The 16,541-nt window shown below is 35.6% G+C and overlaps 1 protein-coding gene across 1 annotated transcript in view; it reads left to right on the forward strand.

Annotated features, from left to right (window-relative positions):
• The first annotated feature begins 1,179 nt into the window (after positions 1–1,179).
• Positions 1,180–16,541, forward strand: part of LOC124789850 (cell wall protein DAN4-like) — a 176,811-nt gene continuing 161,449 nt past the window's right edge. The window contains exon 1 of the mRNA XM_047257357.1: positions 1,180–1,282. Coding sequence (XP_047113313.1) covers positions 1,247–1,282 — 36 coding nt within the window. The 5' untranslated portion in view covers positions 1,180–1,246. The remainder of the gene's footprint in view (positions 1,283–16,541) is intronic.

Consider the following 16,541-nt stretch of genomic DNA (forward strand, 5'->3'; position numbering starts at 1 on the left):
TATTGTTTGTTCTTAGCAAAAAGTATCATTAAAGAGTAAATACTCTGGGAAGTATATTAATAATTCCAAGATTTTTGAAGAGCTTCTTCAAGATGAGCTATTTTCAACTTTACACAGTATTGTACTAATTTGATCCATGGGATAAATAAAAATGAAACTTTACATGACTATGATTGCAATTTCACTACAGCAGCACAACATTCAATGTGTTGTTCATGGTAACAGTTTGTGTGACTGTAGTCAGCCACTTATGTAATAGATCACTTCAGCTCCACTACTATGAGCCATGAAACAAGTCTACTTAAGCTCATGAGCCTGTTTGTCATTGATGTTGACTCTCATACCTTAACATAATTTACTGAAAGTGTGTTTGTTTCTACATTTTCCTTGGAAATTTTGTCAGTAGGCTGCTGCCCACATACTAGCTGCAGAAGTGTCTCAACTGTTTCATTTGTATGAAAATACTGGAAATAGTTTTGTGATTAACCAAAGATGATTTATCTGTCACAATTTTGGCGGAATCCATTCCTTAACTATACAATGACATATTCACAAGTGCCAAAAGGCATAAAATTTCTTTTCTTTTTTTAACAAAGAAAAAAAACTGTGACAGAGGGAGACAGAGGAGGAGGCTGTGAGGAAGGAATAAAGAAATGTTTCTGTGTAGCACAAACATTTTCTTCTGGCAACTTTATGATCCTGTCTTTTATATGCATACCAGTTGCCACATTGTCATAATTACTAATGACACTTTCAATTTCTTCATTAATCCTTCAAGTACATCTAAACATATCCAACAAATGATTATAATGGTGTTTTTATTCACTTTAGTTTATTCTTTCCAGTTTTATTTTAAGTGTTTGAGCTCAGTACATCACATGCAGCTCATTTTTCCTTGTCTGAAATGCTCTGTTTCACTCATACCCCCAGATCTTGACACCAATGATAACATTCATATGTATCCATTGGTCCTTCATTAAAAGGTGATAACAGATACTTCAGTAAGACAGTGTTTGGATCACATGCTTTGCACACAAAAGAAAACATTTCTTTCACCTACGCACAGCTTTCCTTCTCACTCATAATCTCACAAAGTCTTAAAGCTTCTTTCAGAGCATACTTAAATTCATCACAAGGTCAGGATGAAAGATAAGATGATAAGAGTTCCTTCCCAGAGCTAAAATGCATAAATCCTCACAGTGTCTTTCAATTTTAGATGTAAGGTAGCTGTTGTTAATTAACAGGAATGCCGTCTATACCATATTTTATTTTCTTAGTATTGGTAAGTAAATGAACATGGCATTATTTTTTTAATAATGTCAAGTAATATTTAAGTGCACTGTATAGCCTATTCAGACTTTTACTATGTAGTACCCAACAGTTATACTGTTCGACAATTATAGTTGCTAAATTTGACAAAAATGTAATTGTCGTTATAATACTATTACATACTATTAGCATTAATTCTGAAGTTTATAACAATCTACACCAATGCTTATGTGGTAACTGCCTTGTTTGTTCCTATCAGCTCAATACTTAATAGAGATCACCCATTAATTCTGTAAAGATAATTAATTTGTAATTTGTTATAACTGGCCTTCTTTATATTTTCAATTTGATTTCATAACTGTAGCCTGATAACTCTCAGTCCACATGATAAAATCTCTTTTGTGGTGTTTCACCCTATCAGTCTTTCAACAAACATACAAATTTTTACCACCTAACTCTTTTTCTTGTTCATATTAGAGAATTAAAATCAGTATATATTGAAATTCTATTTTTCTGAGTATAAGCCAACTATTCAATTTTAAAATTCTCTTGCAAACATTGTACTCAGAATGCAGCATCACAATGAAAGGGCATTACTCTTGCAACTGTTACAGCACATAGATTCCTTCATATTTACTATATCTCTTCCAGATTTTAATAAAAAAAAAAAAAAAAAAAAACTTTTACTAATTCATTCCACATAGCTTATTAAGTTGTGTTTTCTTGGAGCTATTCTCTAATAATCTCTGCTACCTTGTCCTCCTCACCTTTGTCTATCAGCTTCTGACTGAAGCATATTTCTTAATAGAATACTTAAACCAGATATGATTGACTTGAATTTTACTTAAGTTTATTCAGCAGTGTTTTATTATTATTACTATTATTGTCATTACTATTATTATTTCTTTCATCGTTTTACCAATTTGTCAATTATGTCTCTTCTGAGCCATGAAATTTCAATCAAGTTTATTGTCTATAGCACTACATATGACTGTGGGCTCTTCATTTTGAACTCGATGGAATACATGAATAAAATATTTTGTGAATCTGGGGCAAATTTGCTTGCAACTTTCAAGATGTGTTCCACGGGATGCAGTGTTCAGTGTATCTGGAATGCACAGTTCACTAGAAATACAAATCCACATATCTCACAGCTTCTAGAATGCTCTAAAAGATTGCAGATTTATACTTCTGTGCCAAATCCAGATAAATTTAGCTTCAAATAATACTCAAATTAGCACCCACAACAAACGTTATACATCCACATCGAAACTGGTGTCAGTGACCATAACACAGCTGTGACAAAAATGATTACCAAAGTACAAAGGACAACAAAAACATGCAGAAAGATATATATGTCAGTAAATTAGACAAAAAAAATCATTATTGTCATACGTCAGCGAGGAATTTGAAACAATCTGCACAGGTCAGGATCATCTAGAGGAACTCTGGCTTAAGTTAAAAAGAATAGTTCACCATGCACTGGATAGATATGTACCCAGTAGAATAGTTCAAAATGGGAGGGAACCTCCATGGTATACAGTCACTGTAAAAAAAGTTCTAAAGAAACAGAGATTACTGCATAAGAGGTAAAAAAGAAAGTGTAGGACTGTAGATAGAGAGATGCTGAATGAAACGTGTTTGGCTGTCAAGAGAGCAATATGTGATGCCTTCCTTGACTACAATAGCAGAATATTGTCAAGTGATCTTCCACAGAACCCAAAGAAATTCTGGTCATATGTAAAGGCTGTTAGTAGCACTTAAGTTAGTGTCCAGTCCCTAACAAATAAGACAGGAACTGAAATTGAGGGTAGCAAAGCAAAAGCTGAAAAGCTTAAATCCATTCTCAAATGAACCTCTACAAAGAAAAACCCAGGAGAATTTCCCCAATTTAATCCTCATACCACTGAATAGATAAATGAAATAAGTATTGTCAAGGGTGTTGAGAAACAGCTGAAATTGTTAAATTTGAACAAAGCTCTGGGGCATGTTGGAATCCCTCCCAGATTCTATATTTAATATGCAGCTGAGTTAGCCCCTCTTCTATAACCCATCACAATCCCTCGGACCAAAAACTGTGCCAAGTTCTTGGAAAAAAGGCATATGCCACATTCTTCTAGAAGAAGGGTAGTAGAAGTGATCCACAAAACCATTGTCCAACATCAGATTCATATTTTATATGAGTCATTCGGCATTATTACATGCAATAGACTTTGTCAGACCACTTAACTTATTAATTTTATAAAATACATTTTTATGTATTTAAGTTTATATTGAGCATCTCTAAAAGTTCTTCTAATGAATGAAAACAGTTAGTTGACAAGAAGTCGTGTAACTTTTCCTTAAATACTTTGATTGGCATGCTTGAGGCATGTTATATATTTTAATTGCGATGTACTTGTGACTATTGCTAATTTTTGCTAATCTATTTTGTGGCAAGAGCAGAGATTCTTGTATTGCAGTTGTGCCTATGATCCATTACACCAAAATTTGGAAGTTCAGCAAGTATATAGTTAATGCTATCAAGAGTATATAGATTAGTAACTGTTAATATTCTACATTTAATGAACAATTGTTTACAATGTGTCCTATTATCTACCTTTGTCATTACTCTAATTACTTCTGGATCATCCGTTTTTTTCTCTTTCTCCAGAGTATTAACCCATACCTTAAAACAGACTCAAAAAAAGCAAAGCACACTGTCCTTACAAATTCAACTGTCACACAGCACATCTGTCTCTTCAGCAGATATGTAACTCGACTGCCTAACCACTATGCGTTCAACATGAGAGTTCCATGTTAGTTTACTGTCAAGTATGATACCTAAAAATTTTGCATTTTGTTTTTCTATTTTTACAGTCTCTGAGAGACTGAACAACATATTCTATGTCTTTTTTTCATTTAATAGTAGACCATTCTCCTTAAACCACGATATTGCACTTTTTTGCCAAATTCATACTACTAACAAGGTTTACAGAGGAAAAGTTATACCACCTGCAAACATATATGTCTTTACGTCTGTGTTTCCCAGCAAGTCGTTTACATGCACAAGAAATAGAAGTGGTCCTAATTTAGATCCCAGTGGCACTCCGTGTTGAGCCTCAACTGTGTTTGACAGATGACTTCCTGAACTCACCACTTGCTTCCTTTTTTTTTTTTTTTTTTTTATTAATGTATGATTTGAAGAGTTTTAAACTTTTGTCATATATTCCGTAGTACTCAAGTTTAGACAGCAAATGTTCAACACAGTCAAAGGCCTTGCTCAGATAGCATAAGATTATCTGTATGTGAACATAGTCCTCAAATGATGCTAAACTGTCTCGCACTAAGAGTTCTATGGCATGTATAGTTGAATTTTCTTTTCTGTAACCAAACTCTGATGTACTTAGCACATCATTTAGTTCTCATACATTATCCCTTCAAAGACTTTGGCTAGTACTGGAATTAGTTAAATTGGTCTGTAATTTGCTGGATCAGATTTGCTACCCTACTTAAAGGAGTCACCTTGGATAGGTTGAGAGGATCAGGCAAAAAGCCTTCTATGAGACACAGGTTTATAGAATATGTTAATGGTGCTGCAATGTAATGTATTATTTCTTTCAGTAGACTGTTTGACATATTAAAAATATCTTTACTATGTGAAGTTTTCATTTCTTTGGCAGTTTAAAGAACTTCACCTTGGCAAGCCTCTTTGACGTGTGCCAATGGAAGTCTGGCCTGATTTTGATTTAATTTTGTGCCCTTGAAATAATTTGTATGTGTTACATTGGGCTTACTGACCAACTTTTTCATTTCAGCAGCACAGCTTACAAAATATTTGTTGAACATATCTGCCAGTATTGGGAGTGTCTTCAAAATTTCTGATTTCACCTTTAACAATATTAATTACTGACCAGGTTGTTTTGCACTGTGTTTTTACTATTTTTATGAGATTAGTGTTGTATCTTTCTTTAGTCAATTGTAGATCTTTCTTATACAGTTTATTAGTGGTTATTTGGAGGTCTTTAATTTCATTAGAATTATTTGCTTTGCCAAGGCACTTTAACAGCAGCAGCTTATTTTTTAAATCCTCCAACTCTTTGGTGTACCACAATTTACCTTTCTTGTTTTATGATATTTCTTTGGAAGAAGATGAGCTTTTAACATACCTATTAATTAGTTGTGGAATGCTGCATAAACTGTTTGGGCATTGGAATCACATCTTTGAAATAATTTGTCCTCAGTTAGTTATGCTCAGCTGGTGTATTAGTTTTCTGAGATATTTTTTTATTAGTGTTAAGGTATTAGATTTGGATAACTTTTGTAAAACCTTGTTCTCATCCCCTTCTATAAAATGTCTTAACTCTCCTGTTAACATGAAGTAATCTGAGAAATCAAATTCCTTTATACTAGTGGAGCACATATGATGAGCACAGTTGACAAAAGCATTATCTAAGCATGCTTTTAGTCTTGTCAGTTCAGAATTTACGTGATGGAAGTTGTGCTGCCTTTGCTTATTCAGTACCGTATTTACACTGGCTTTGTTGCATGTTACATCAAAGCTTGAATTAAAGTCTCACCCAATTATAGTTACATGTTGCTTCCACTTTGTATTGTAGCAAAATACACTATCTAAATTATCTAAAAAGGTTTTTTTTTTCACTTGAGTCAGGGGAATAGTAAATACATACTAAGATAAGCTGCATTACATCACATATGATTCCAGTAATTTCAAAGTGTTTCTCTACACATGCCCAACTGAGATGTAGTGCTCTAAACCCTATTTCATTTGAAACATAGATAACAGTACCACCACTACAATACTGACATCTGCAATTACTGTTTCCATTTTTATAACCTTCTGGTTCATAGTATTCTGTTTGTCCTGGCTTAAGCCAATGTTCAGATAAACATAGGAAAGAATGATTATTTTGTGGCGACATACTGAAAACTTTGGGTCAAGGCAACCAGGTAGATGCAGTAGTTCTTGATTTCCAAGAAGCATTTCACTCAGTACCACTCCCATGCTTATTGCCAAAAGTATGGCCATATAGGGTATCAAGTGAAATTTGTGACTGGATTGAAAACTTTTTTGGTAGGGAGGATACAGCATGTTACCTTTGATGGAGAGTCATCATCAGAGGTGGAAGTAACTTCTGGTATGCACTAAGAAAGTGTGTTGGGACCCTTGCTGTTCATGCTATATATTAATGACCTTGCAGACAATATTAATAGTAAAATAAGGCTTTCTGGAGATGATACAGTTATCTATAATGAAGTATTGTCTGAGAGAAGCTGCATAAATTTTCAGTTAGATCTTAAAATTTCAAAGTGGTGCAGAATCTGGAAACTTGCTCTAAATGTTCAGAAATATAAAATTTTGCCCTTCACAAAATGAAAAGAAACGTAGTGTCCTATGACTATAATATCAGTGAACCGTTGCTGAAATCAGCCAACTCATACAATTACCTCAGCATAAAACTTTGCAGGAACATGAAATGGAATGATCTCGTAGGTTCAGTCATGGGTAAAGCAGCTGGTAGACTTTGGTTTATTGGTAGAATACTGGGGAAGTGAAATCAGTCTAGAAAAGAGATTGCTTACAAATCATTCAGCAACTGCTTCTAGAATATTGATCAAGTGTGTGGAACCCATGCCAGATAGGACTAACAGGGGATACTGAACATATACAGAGAAGGGCAGCACAAACAATCACAGATTTGTTTAATCCATGGGAGAGTGTTACAGAGATACTGAAGGAACTGAAGTGGAGGACTTGTGAAGATAGATGTACACTATCCCAAGAAAGTCTATAAACAAAGTTTCAAGACCTGGCTCTAAATGATTACTCTAGGAATATACTACAACTCCCTATGTACCACTCGCATAGGGATCGTGAGGATAAGATTATAATAATTACTGCATGCACAGAGGCATTCAAACAATCATTCTTCCTATGCTCTATATGTGAATGGAACAAGAAGAAACCCTAGTAACTGTTACAATGGGACATAATTTCTGTCGTGCACCCCATGGTGGTTTGCAGAGTATAGATGTAGATGTAAATGTAGAAGAAAATACATGAAAATACGTCAGTTTCAGAAATGAGACACTAAAAGTATCAGACAACTTTTGCCACTTGGGCAACAATGTAACTGACAGAAGAAAGATGATTTAATATGCACATTAGCAACAAAAAGAAAAATCTTACAAGATAAATATGTTAACTTCTAAAATAAGTTTGTTAGGAAGTCATTTTGAAAGTATATGTTTAATGTGCAGTCTTAAAAGGAAGCAAAATATGACTTACAAGCAGTACAGACAACCAGTATAACAGTAGTTTTTCAAATGTGGTGCTACAGAAGAATGCTGGAGATTAAATGGTAGACTGGATTACTAATGAAGAGGTACTGAATCAAATTGGGGAGAAAGAGTTGTGGATTCATTTGCCTGAAAGTAATAACAAGTTGGGATATGATGTGAGACATCAAAGAATAATTCATTTGTTAGTGGAAGGAGAGAAAGGATGTAAAAATTGTATTGGAAGATAAAAACTTGACTATAGCAAAAAGGCTCAAGAGGATGTAGGGTATAGTAGATCTGCTGAAACAAAGCCACTGCACAGGTTAGTCTGGCGTGAAGGGCTGCATCAAAGTGCTCTTCCACCAAAGGCCACTACACCAACAACAATTGCTCATAATGTTACCACTGATCAGTATGAAATCAGGGTTACAACCCCATCCATATCTACCAATAATAAAGGCAACAATAGGTTTGCACCAAGTATGAGAGCCACTTTATTTCTCATTCATGCAATGTAGATATACCGATCCCCAGATTCACAATGCAAAACAATAATATTATGATTAAAATCAGTAATAACTCTCTGTGTGTGGTGTTTCTGGAAATGAGAATTTATCTTGATAAAGAATTTATATGTATTTTACATCTTACACCTGGAAGCAAAAATGCACAGATGATTCTCTAAAATAGTGATTTCAATGTAATGCTATCCTGTGAAGAGCAACAATAATACTTGACATTTAAAATGGTTAAAGATATAAATCCCAGCTTTATGATGGCAACTCTCAATGGCAAGACATGCTCCCATTACTTTTTGTTTCCAGCACAAATAGTATGTGCCATACTTGATGATTACAAAGTTCTTGTCACTGCTCCTCTTCTGTTGATGGTATTATTTGTATATCAACCAAGACAATAATTATTTGTGCTTCTGGTGAGTGATCAGATGATATCAATGTTTCTGGTGTTAGCACTTGAGCCAGAATCATGCTATTGCCAGTCAAATACCTATTGCTTCCCTCTGTCAGAAACCAATCTTAAAAAGGATGCAAGTCCAGTGTTTTCACTGTACCACTTTGCTCAGCACAGCTGTAAGTACACAGCTAGGCATTAAAATTACATCACAAATAAGGTACACAAGAAACAAAAAAAAATGCCATGAAATATAATCTGTGCTTGGAGATGCAAATGATTGCTATTTCAGCACAACTACACAAAATATGTACAGGAAATGCCATCTACATTCTATGTATGTTATTATTGTTGTGGTTATCAATCTGAAGACTTGTTTGATGAGGCTCTCCAAGCTAGTTTACCCTGTGCAAGCTTCTTCAACTGTATATACATACTACAAACTACATCCATGTGAATGTGTTTACTGTATCCAAGCCTTATCTCCCTCTACAATTTTTGCCCTCCACACTTCCTTCTATAACTAAGTTGACAATTGCTTGACACTTCAGAGTGTGCCATATCAACCAATCCCTTATTTTAAACAATTTATGCCACAAATTTCTTTCCTCCCAAATTCAATTAGTACCTCCTTATTACTTATGCAACTTGCCTATCAAATCTTCAGCATTCTTCTGTATGAATGGTTCATCATTTACATTTCACTTCTGTACAAGGCTACACTCCAGAATCATACATTCAGTGAATATTTCCTAATATTTAAATTTGTATTTGATGTTAATGCAATTTTCTCTTCCAAAAATGCTTTCCTTACTATTGTCAGTATGCAGTTTATACCCCTTCTGCTTCAGCCATCATGAGTTATTTTGCTGCCAAGGTACAATATTCATCTATTACTTTAAATGTCTCATTTCCCAATCTGATTCCTCCAGCTCATCTGATGTAATTTGACTACATTCTATAGAATTGTTTCACTTTTGTTGATATTCATCTTGTAACCACCTTGTAAGGCACTATCCATCCTAAGCAACTACTTTTCCAGGTCCTTTGCTGTCTATAACTGAATTACAATGTCATCAGAAAACCTTACAGTTTTAATTTCTTCTCTTCGAACTTTAATTCTGTCTACAAAAGTTTTCTTTGATTTCCTCTATTTCTTGCTGAATCTGCAGATTGAATAACTAGAGGGATAGGCTACCCTGCCTCACTCCCCTGTCAACTGCTGGTCTTTTTCTTATCCTTTGACTCTTATAACTGGAGTATGGTTTAAGTGAAGTTATAAAGAATCTCTCCCTTCTTGTATTTTATCCTTGTCATCTCCAGAATTTTTGTGTATTACAGCCAACATTGTCAAAATCTTTCTTTAAGCCTACAAATTATCTAAGCATATGTTTGTCTCTTTTCAACCTGCCTTTGTTGATAAGTTGTAGTTGCAATACTGCATTGCATATTCCTATGTTTCCCTGGAATTCAAGTCAGCTTCTCCTGGTCTATCCATTCTCCTGTAAATAGTTCATGTCAGTTTTCTGTGACCATGACCTTTATAAACTAAGGGTTTTGCTAATATTAACACATGTCAGCACCTGTCTTCCTTACAACTGGAATTATTACAGTCTTCTTGAAGTTTGAAGATGTTTCACCTGTGTCATACATTTTGCATATGTTATCAGGCAGTATTGTTTCATCATTGTATGTTCTCCCATGGATCTCAATAACTCTGATTGAATATTGTCTACTCTGATTGTCTTGTTTTGACTTATGTCTTTTTTATCCACTTCATCTTCTCTTTTCATAACATTGTGTTTTAGTCCATTTCCTTCATATAGTCATTTGTATATTCCTTCCACCTTCCCTTTTTTGTTTTGTCCCAGGTTTCCATCTGAGCTCTTAAATTACACATGGGCACTTCTGTTTTCTCCAAAGGTTTCTTCAGTATTCCAGTAGGCAACATCTGTGTTTCCCATAGTCATGCAAGCTTCTACAGCTTTGCATTTGCCCTCCAGTCATTTCCACTTTGCCATTTTCCATATAACTCAATTTTTAACCATCTGTATCCCCTTTCACTGCTTCATTTGCTGTGTTTCATGAATTCTTCGTTTTGTCAGTTAAATACAGCACCTTATGGCTATGTCTCAATGCTACCCTGTCATCTTCTGTTAAGAACCTTAACAATGCTTCCATCAATCATTGCCTAATACTTCCTCCAAAACTCTTAACAATGCCCAGACATTTCAGTTTGTTCAGTTCCTATCTACATCCATACTCTGCAACCAATGTGAAATACATGGCAGCGGGTACTTACCATTGTACCAGTTACTTAAGCTTTTTCCCATTCCATTCACATATGGACTGCAGGAAGAGTGACTGTTTCAAAATTTCTGTGCATGCTGTAAATAACTTAATCGTACCCTCACAATCCCTAAGGGAGTGATATGTTGTAAGTTGTAATATATTCCCAGAGTCATCATTTAAAGCTGGTTCTTGAAACTTTGTAAGTAGACTTTCTCATGATAGTTGGCTTCTATCTTCAAGTGTCTACCAGTTCAGTTAGTTCAGAATCTCTGTGAAACGCACAGAGTCAAACAAACCTGTGACTTCTTGTGCTGGCATTCTCTGTACACATTCACTGCCCCCTGTTAGTCCCATTTTATACAGGTTCCACACAGTTGAGCAATATTTTGAGATGAGCTGCATGAGTGATTTGTAAGCTATCTCCTTTATAGACTAATTGAATTTCTTTAGTATTCTACCAATAAACCAAAGTCTGTCACCTGATTTACCTATGACATTGCTTATATGATTGTTCCATTTGATATCACTATAAAGTGTTATACCAGGTATTTGTGTTAGTTGATATAGTTCAATTGTATCTCGTTCACATTGTAGTCATATGATATCATACTTTTTCACTTTTGGAACTGCACAGTTTTACATTTTTGAACATTTGAAGCATGTTGTCATCCTTTGCACCATTTTATTATGTAATTAAACTCTACTTAAACATTAGTGCAGCTTTCTTCAGACAGTAGTTCTTTATAGATAACTGTATCATCTGTGAGAACTCTGAAATTACTATTAATATTTACTGCAAGGTCATTAATACACAACACGAACAGCAAGGATCCCTGGGACTCATCACAAAGTTACTTCAAAGTGTGTCAGTTACTGGCCATTGAGAATAGCATGGTGCATTCTCCCTTATGATCTTACTTTTAATAATAAGCATAGATGTGGTACTGAGTCAAAAGCTTTTCAGAAATCAAGAAATACTGCCTGTACCTGCCTGCCTTTATGCATGGCTTTCAGGATGTCATGTGGAAAAAATGCGAGTTAGGTTTCACATGATCAGTGTTTTTGGAATCTATGCTTGTTGGCATGGAGGAGGTTATTCTGTTCAAGATACCTCATTATATTTGTGCTCAGGATACATTCTAAGATTTTACAACAAATGGATGTCATGGGTACTGGGTGATAGTTTTCTGAACCAGTTCTGCTGCCCTTTTTGTAGATGGGTGTCACCTATACTTTCTTCCAACTACTGGGCATGGTGTTTTGTTCAAGGGATCTATGATGCTTTATAGTTAAAAAAGGGTCTAACTGAGTCAAAAATTTAGTATATAAACTGATAGTGAGTCCATCAAGCCCTTGAGTTTGCTCAATTTTAATGATTTCAGCTGTTTCTCAACACCACTGTCAGTAATTTTTTGCCTGATACAATAAACACATGGGGACAGTACTCTAAATTTTCATTTGTAAAGTAACATTTGAAAATAGAGTTAAAATTCCCAGGCTGAGATGGCATGCTTGATATATAAAACTGCTCCCTGACATTTTGTCTCCAAATGCGACATACTTTTTCTGAGGTAAAACAGCTACTGCCACCATGGCTCTAAGGGCTCTCACATTTAGAGAGTTCATAGGGGGTACCAAGATAGACCATGTGATGCTGACTATGTAACTATCTCTTGATGGTGTCATCATTCTCACTTTAAAAAAAAAAGGCTGTTGTTCAGCTGACGCAAAGTCGACACCCTATTTTATCAAGTTCTTCAAACCTTATTCTTTTCTTTTAAGGTACTATGGTGTTTATGAGTCTCTATTGGTTCTCTATACATGGGAGCATGATAACCCAATGTCCTTGCTAAAATGCTCATCTTACTGAATTTTCCCATCTCGAAAAACATGTACTGCTATGGCCGATTTTTCAGTACACTCCAGATGACAGTTCCTTTTGTGTTTGGCTATGCAGGTTTGACACTTCTTTCTATGGTTCCAATATAGTCTTGTTTGCAAGTGCATGGAATTTTATATGCCCCAAGTGTTTCTAGAGGGTATCGTGCATCTTCTGCCATTCTTAAATATTCGCTCATCTTCTTGGTGGGTCTAAAGATTGTTTCAACCACATACTTCACCAAAATTTTCCTGATGTGATATGTAATTTTATTAATTAATAGGGGAAAAACGTTCTTCTCTTCATTGATGGTCTGCTCGGCAATCGCAAATCCATTTTTCTTGATGTTTGGCAATAAGTGATTTTATTCATCCTGTAAATAAACCAGCTCACAGATTTTGTTGGCTGTGTCCACCAAGGTTTTAATGACACCTCTTTTTTGTCTAGGATGATGGTTTGATTCCTTGTGGAGGTATCGATCAGTGTAGGCTATGTGCAGTGGCGGATTAAAAAATTTTGCGCCCCTAGGCACACCATATTGTATGCCCCCCCCTCCAAAAAAAACCTGTTTTAAATAATAATTATTACCCGATCACTTCACAATTGCCATTTTGGGTTGGAGCGCTGTGAGCTGTTATAGTGCTCTGCTATTCGTTGTTCTGAAGGACGCGTATGCGGTCTAGTCGCGCTCAATCAAAATGTGATATGCTTCCTGAACTGTACTTGGTGTACGGCAGCGTATAAAACAAACTTAAAACTGCATTGCGTTAACACATTCTTTTGTCGAAAGTCAACATAAACCAACACAAGGAGAGTAACTTTTCTTTTATGGCCTAAAAATTCAGCAGAGCGTGTAGGAGACAACAGATTTTTGTTATACATTCACTTTTAATATGTTCTTTTACACGACACAGTTAAAAATGAATACAAAAAGTTGTGTTACGATCTAAAACTTGAAGCGAACGTGTCATACATTAGAAATTAAAACGTACTTTTACAGAAATGAGTTCAAAATTAAAATTAAACTGTGGTTTTACGATCTAATAACTTGAATATATGGCAGATTAAAAAAAAAAAAAATCACGTTCGGCATTAATGCGTGAATCTCTAGGAAAACGTAAGAAATGAAAATGAAATAGAGATTTCGGTGCACGAAAAAATGACTACATGCTATAACTACTGTAAATACAGACGAACAAACACAGAACTGAATTTGCTATTACATAATTTTACAAACTTGTGCGGAAAAATCAAATTGGTTTTATAATATGATAGTTAAAGTGTAAAGCATTAGGGTCTGTGTAGCTAGAAGCTGCGTAATAAGTGTACGCAATACCGTTAATCCATGTAAGGGCTGAACAGTTTTGTACTGCAGCTACTGCTCTCACCATAGCTCTTTCTAACGGTATTGGCAAAGTTTTTACGTATTTATCGACAGAACTGAACGACGTTATTTATTAACATTTTTTCATCTGAGCGTACTCTCCGATAATGTAGTATATTTCCGCGATAACCATACATTTCAACAGACGCCAACAGTACGCATCAGTTGTAATATACAACAGTTTCAGTATGACTTGACTGTACAGCGCCGAGCGGCCTGGGTGGTTCGGGGATTGTTTAGTATTGTCGGATGCCTTCCGATCACGTCTGCACGTAAACAAGGTTTAGTTCCGCGCTATGCCATCGGCAATTGTAAAATAAACGGGTAATACGTCGCCTGTAAATCCAATGAATGTGCTCTACGTTATGATAAAAATCGCATTATAATCTTAAATTTTTAAAACTAATAGTCTATGAATAAATAAACAAACTCACAAGTCAGCAAAGTTTGCGTCTGGCTATGACGGTAGAAAAGTCGTTAACATATGTTCATAGTGCACACGGTTATCAGTTAGGAGGTCGGCTTCGATGTGAAGAATGGACAAGGCGTTCAATCTATCCTCTGATAACGTAGAACATAGGTAAGACTTCAGTCTTTTAAGAGCCGAAAACGAGCGTTCTGCTGAACATTTCATAAGTGGCATACATAGAAGTATTCTAAGAGCTATGTCAACATTCGGAAACACTTACTGTAACCTCTCTTTTCGTAAAAATTTATTCATTTCGACTGGTATATCATTAATCTCTGAAGATTTCAAAAGTTCCGCGAAATGTACACATTCACTAGGGAAGGAAGGCTCTAAATCTGTGTCATATGACGCTTGGAGTTACGCTGCACGTTCAGCAATATCGTCAAGTGGACTGTTCTTAAGGTTACTGAAAACTGTGAAGGAATCCGACAGTGTTCTATAGCTTTCCTTCCTCCTCACTAATTCGGTGTACAAGTTATCGAGTATTGGGAGAAATGTTTTGACTCTTAAATTTTTCCCTTCCAGTCAGAAAAACTTCTTCAGAGTCCGCTTCTTCGTCATCATGAAGTTTGCGTTTTCGTGATCTTTTATAGGTGGATTCATAGTCTATATCAGTCACAATCTCCATGGATTTATTTTCATAATAGTCGAACATGCCATGAATAGATGCAGTAAATCCTACACGTGATTCACATAATTCATGCACTATTTTAGTATCTATATTTACACTTTGTAATTTCAGATTTACACTATTGCATCTCTGGAGTATGCCCTTCCAAACTGTCATCATGAATCCTGTTTCTAGTCTGCTGAGTTGACTCAATAAAGCCTCATTTCGCACAAATGGTTTTTCAAATATATTATTGGCAATATGTGTGAGGCCAATGATAACGCCCTCCCAGTTTTCATCTAGACTTACACATGCTTCCTCTCTTGCTCACCAAAGTGTTTTTTTTTTTATAAACTTCTGCCGTTTTGCTTCTTGGTTTCATGAAAATATAAGGAAGTTTATCCCAGCACTGTGTAGAAGCAGAGAAATAACTTATAAAGGTTTTGTACTACATTGAAAAATGAACATACTTCCGGGTACAGCTTGCAGCACTAGTGCCGACCAAATTCAAAGAATGTGCTGCACAAGGCACATAATGCGCTTTCGGATTTCGTTCTTTAATGCGTGCCTGCAAACATATTAGGTAGGTTCCTGGCATATTGCTTGCATTGTCATATGACGGATCTCTACAGTCAGTAATATCATTGGAATTTGTAGACAGGACTTTTAGTATGGCCTCAGATAACTTTTCGGACTTGTGTTCCGGGTTTGGTAAAAACAGAAGGAAACATTCAACAGGTTCACCATTCTCGTTCACATATCTTAATATGAAAGATAATTGATCAATATGTGAAATGTCCGCAGTAAAATCTACTATTATAGAGAAATATTTGGCCTGCTTTATTTCACTTATGATAATTCTTTTTATTTGTTCATAAAGAAACTATTATTTCATCACAGATTGATGAAAGATAACTTGTATGTCCCTGCCCGGATTTCCATATTTTTCAATGTGCTCTGCAAGAAAAGGATCAAACTCGGCTATAAGTTCAAGAGACATCATAAATTGACTATTATGTAATGAATGGAATCTGGAGTGAATTCTCATGATGAGATAAAATGTTAGAAACATTTTTCCAATCTGCAATACCATTAGTAGCAATCGCAGCCTTACCTCAGTCAATTTACATGGTGCACGAAAAACAGGACCGGTGCTACAGCAGTATACTATAAAATCACGCAAAGTTGGCTGGTTCAAATGGTTCAAATGGCTCTGAGCACTATGGGACTTAACATCTGTGGTCATCAGTCCCCTAGAACTTAGAACTACTTAAACCTAACTAACCTAAGGACATCACACACATCCATGCCCGAGGCAGGATTCGAACCTGCGACCGTAGCAGTCGCGCGGTTCCGGACTGAGCGCCGTAACCGCAAGACCACCGCGGCCTCACGCAAAGTTGATTCACCATTTAAAAGCTTACAGTAAAACAGATTTTTGTTC

The sequence above is a fragment of the Schistocerca piceifrons genome, chromosome 3, assembly GCF_021461385.2.
Source record: "Schistocerca piceifrons isolate TAMUIC-IGC-003096 chromosome 3, iqSchPice1.1, whole genome shotgun sequence".
Lineage (NCBI taxonomy): Eukaryota > Metazoa > Arthropoda > Insecta > Orthoptera > Acrididae > Schistocerca > Schistocerca piceifrons.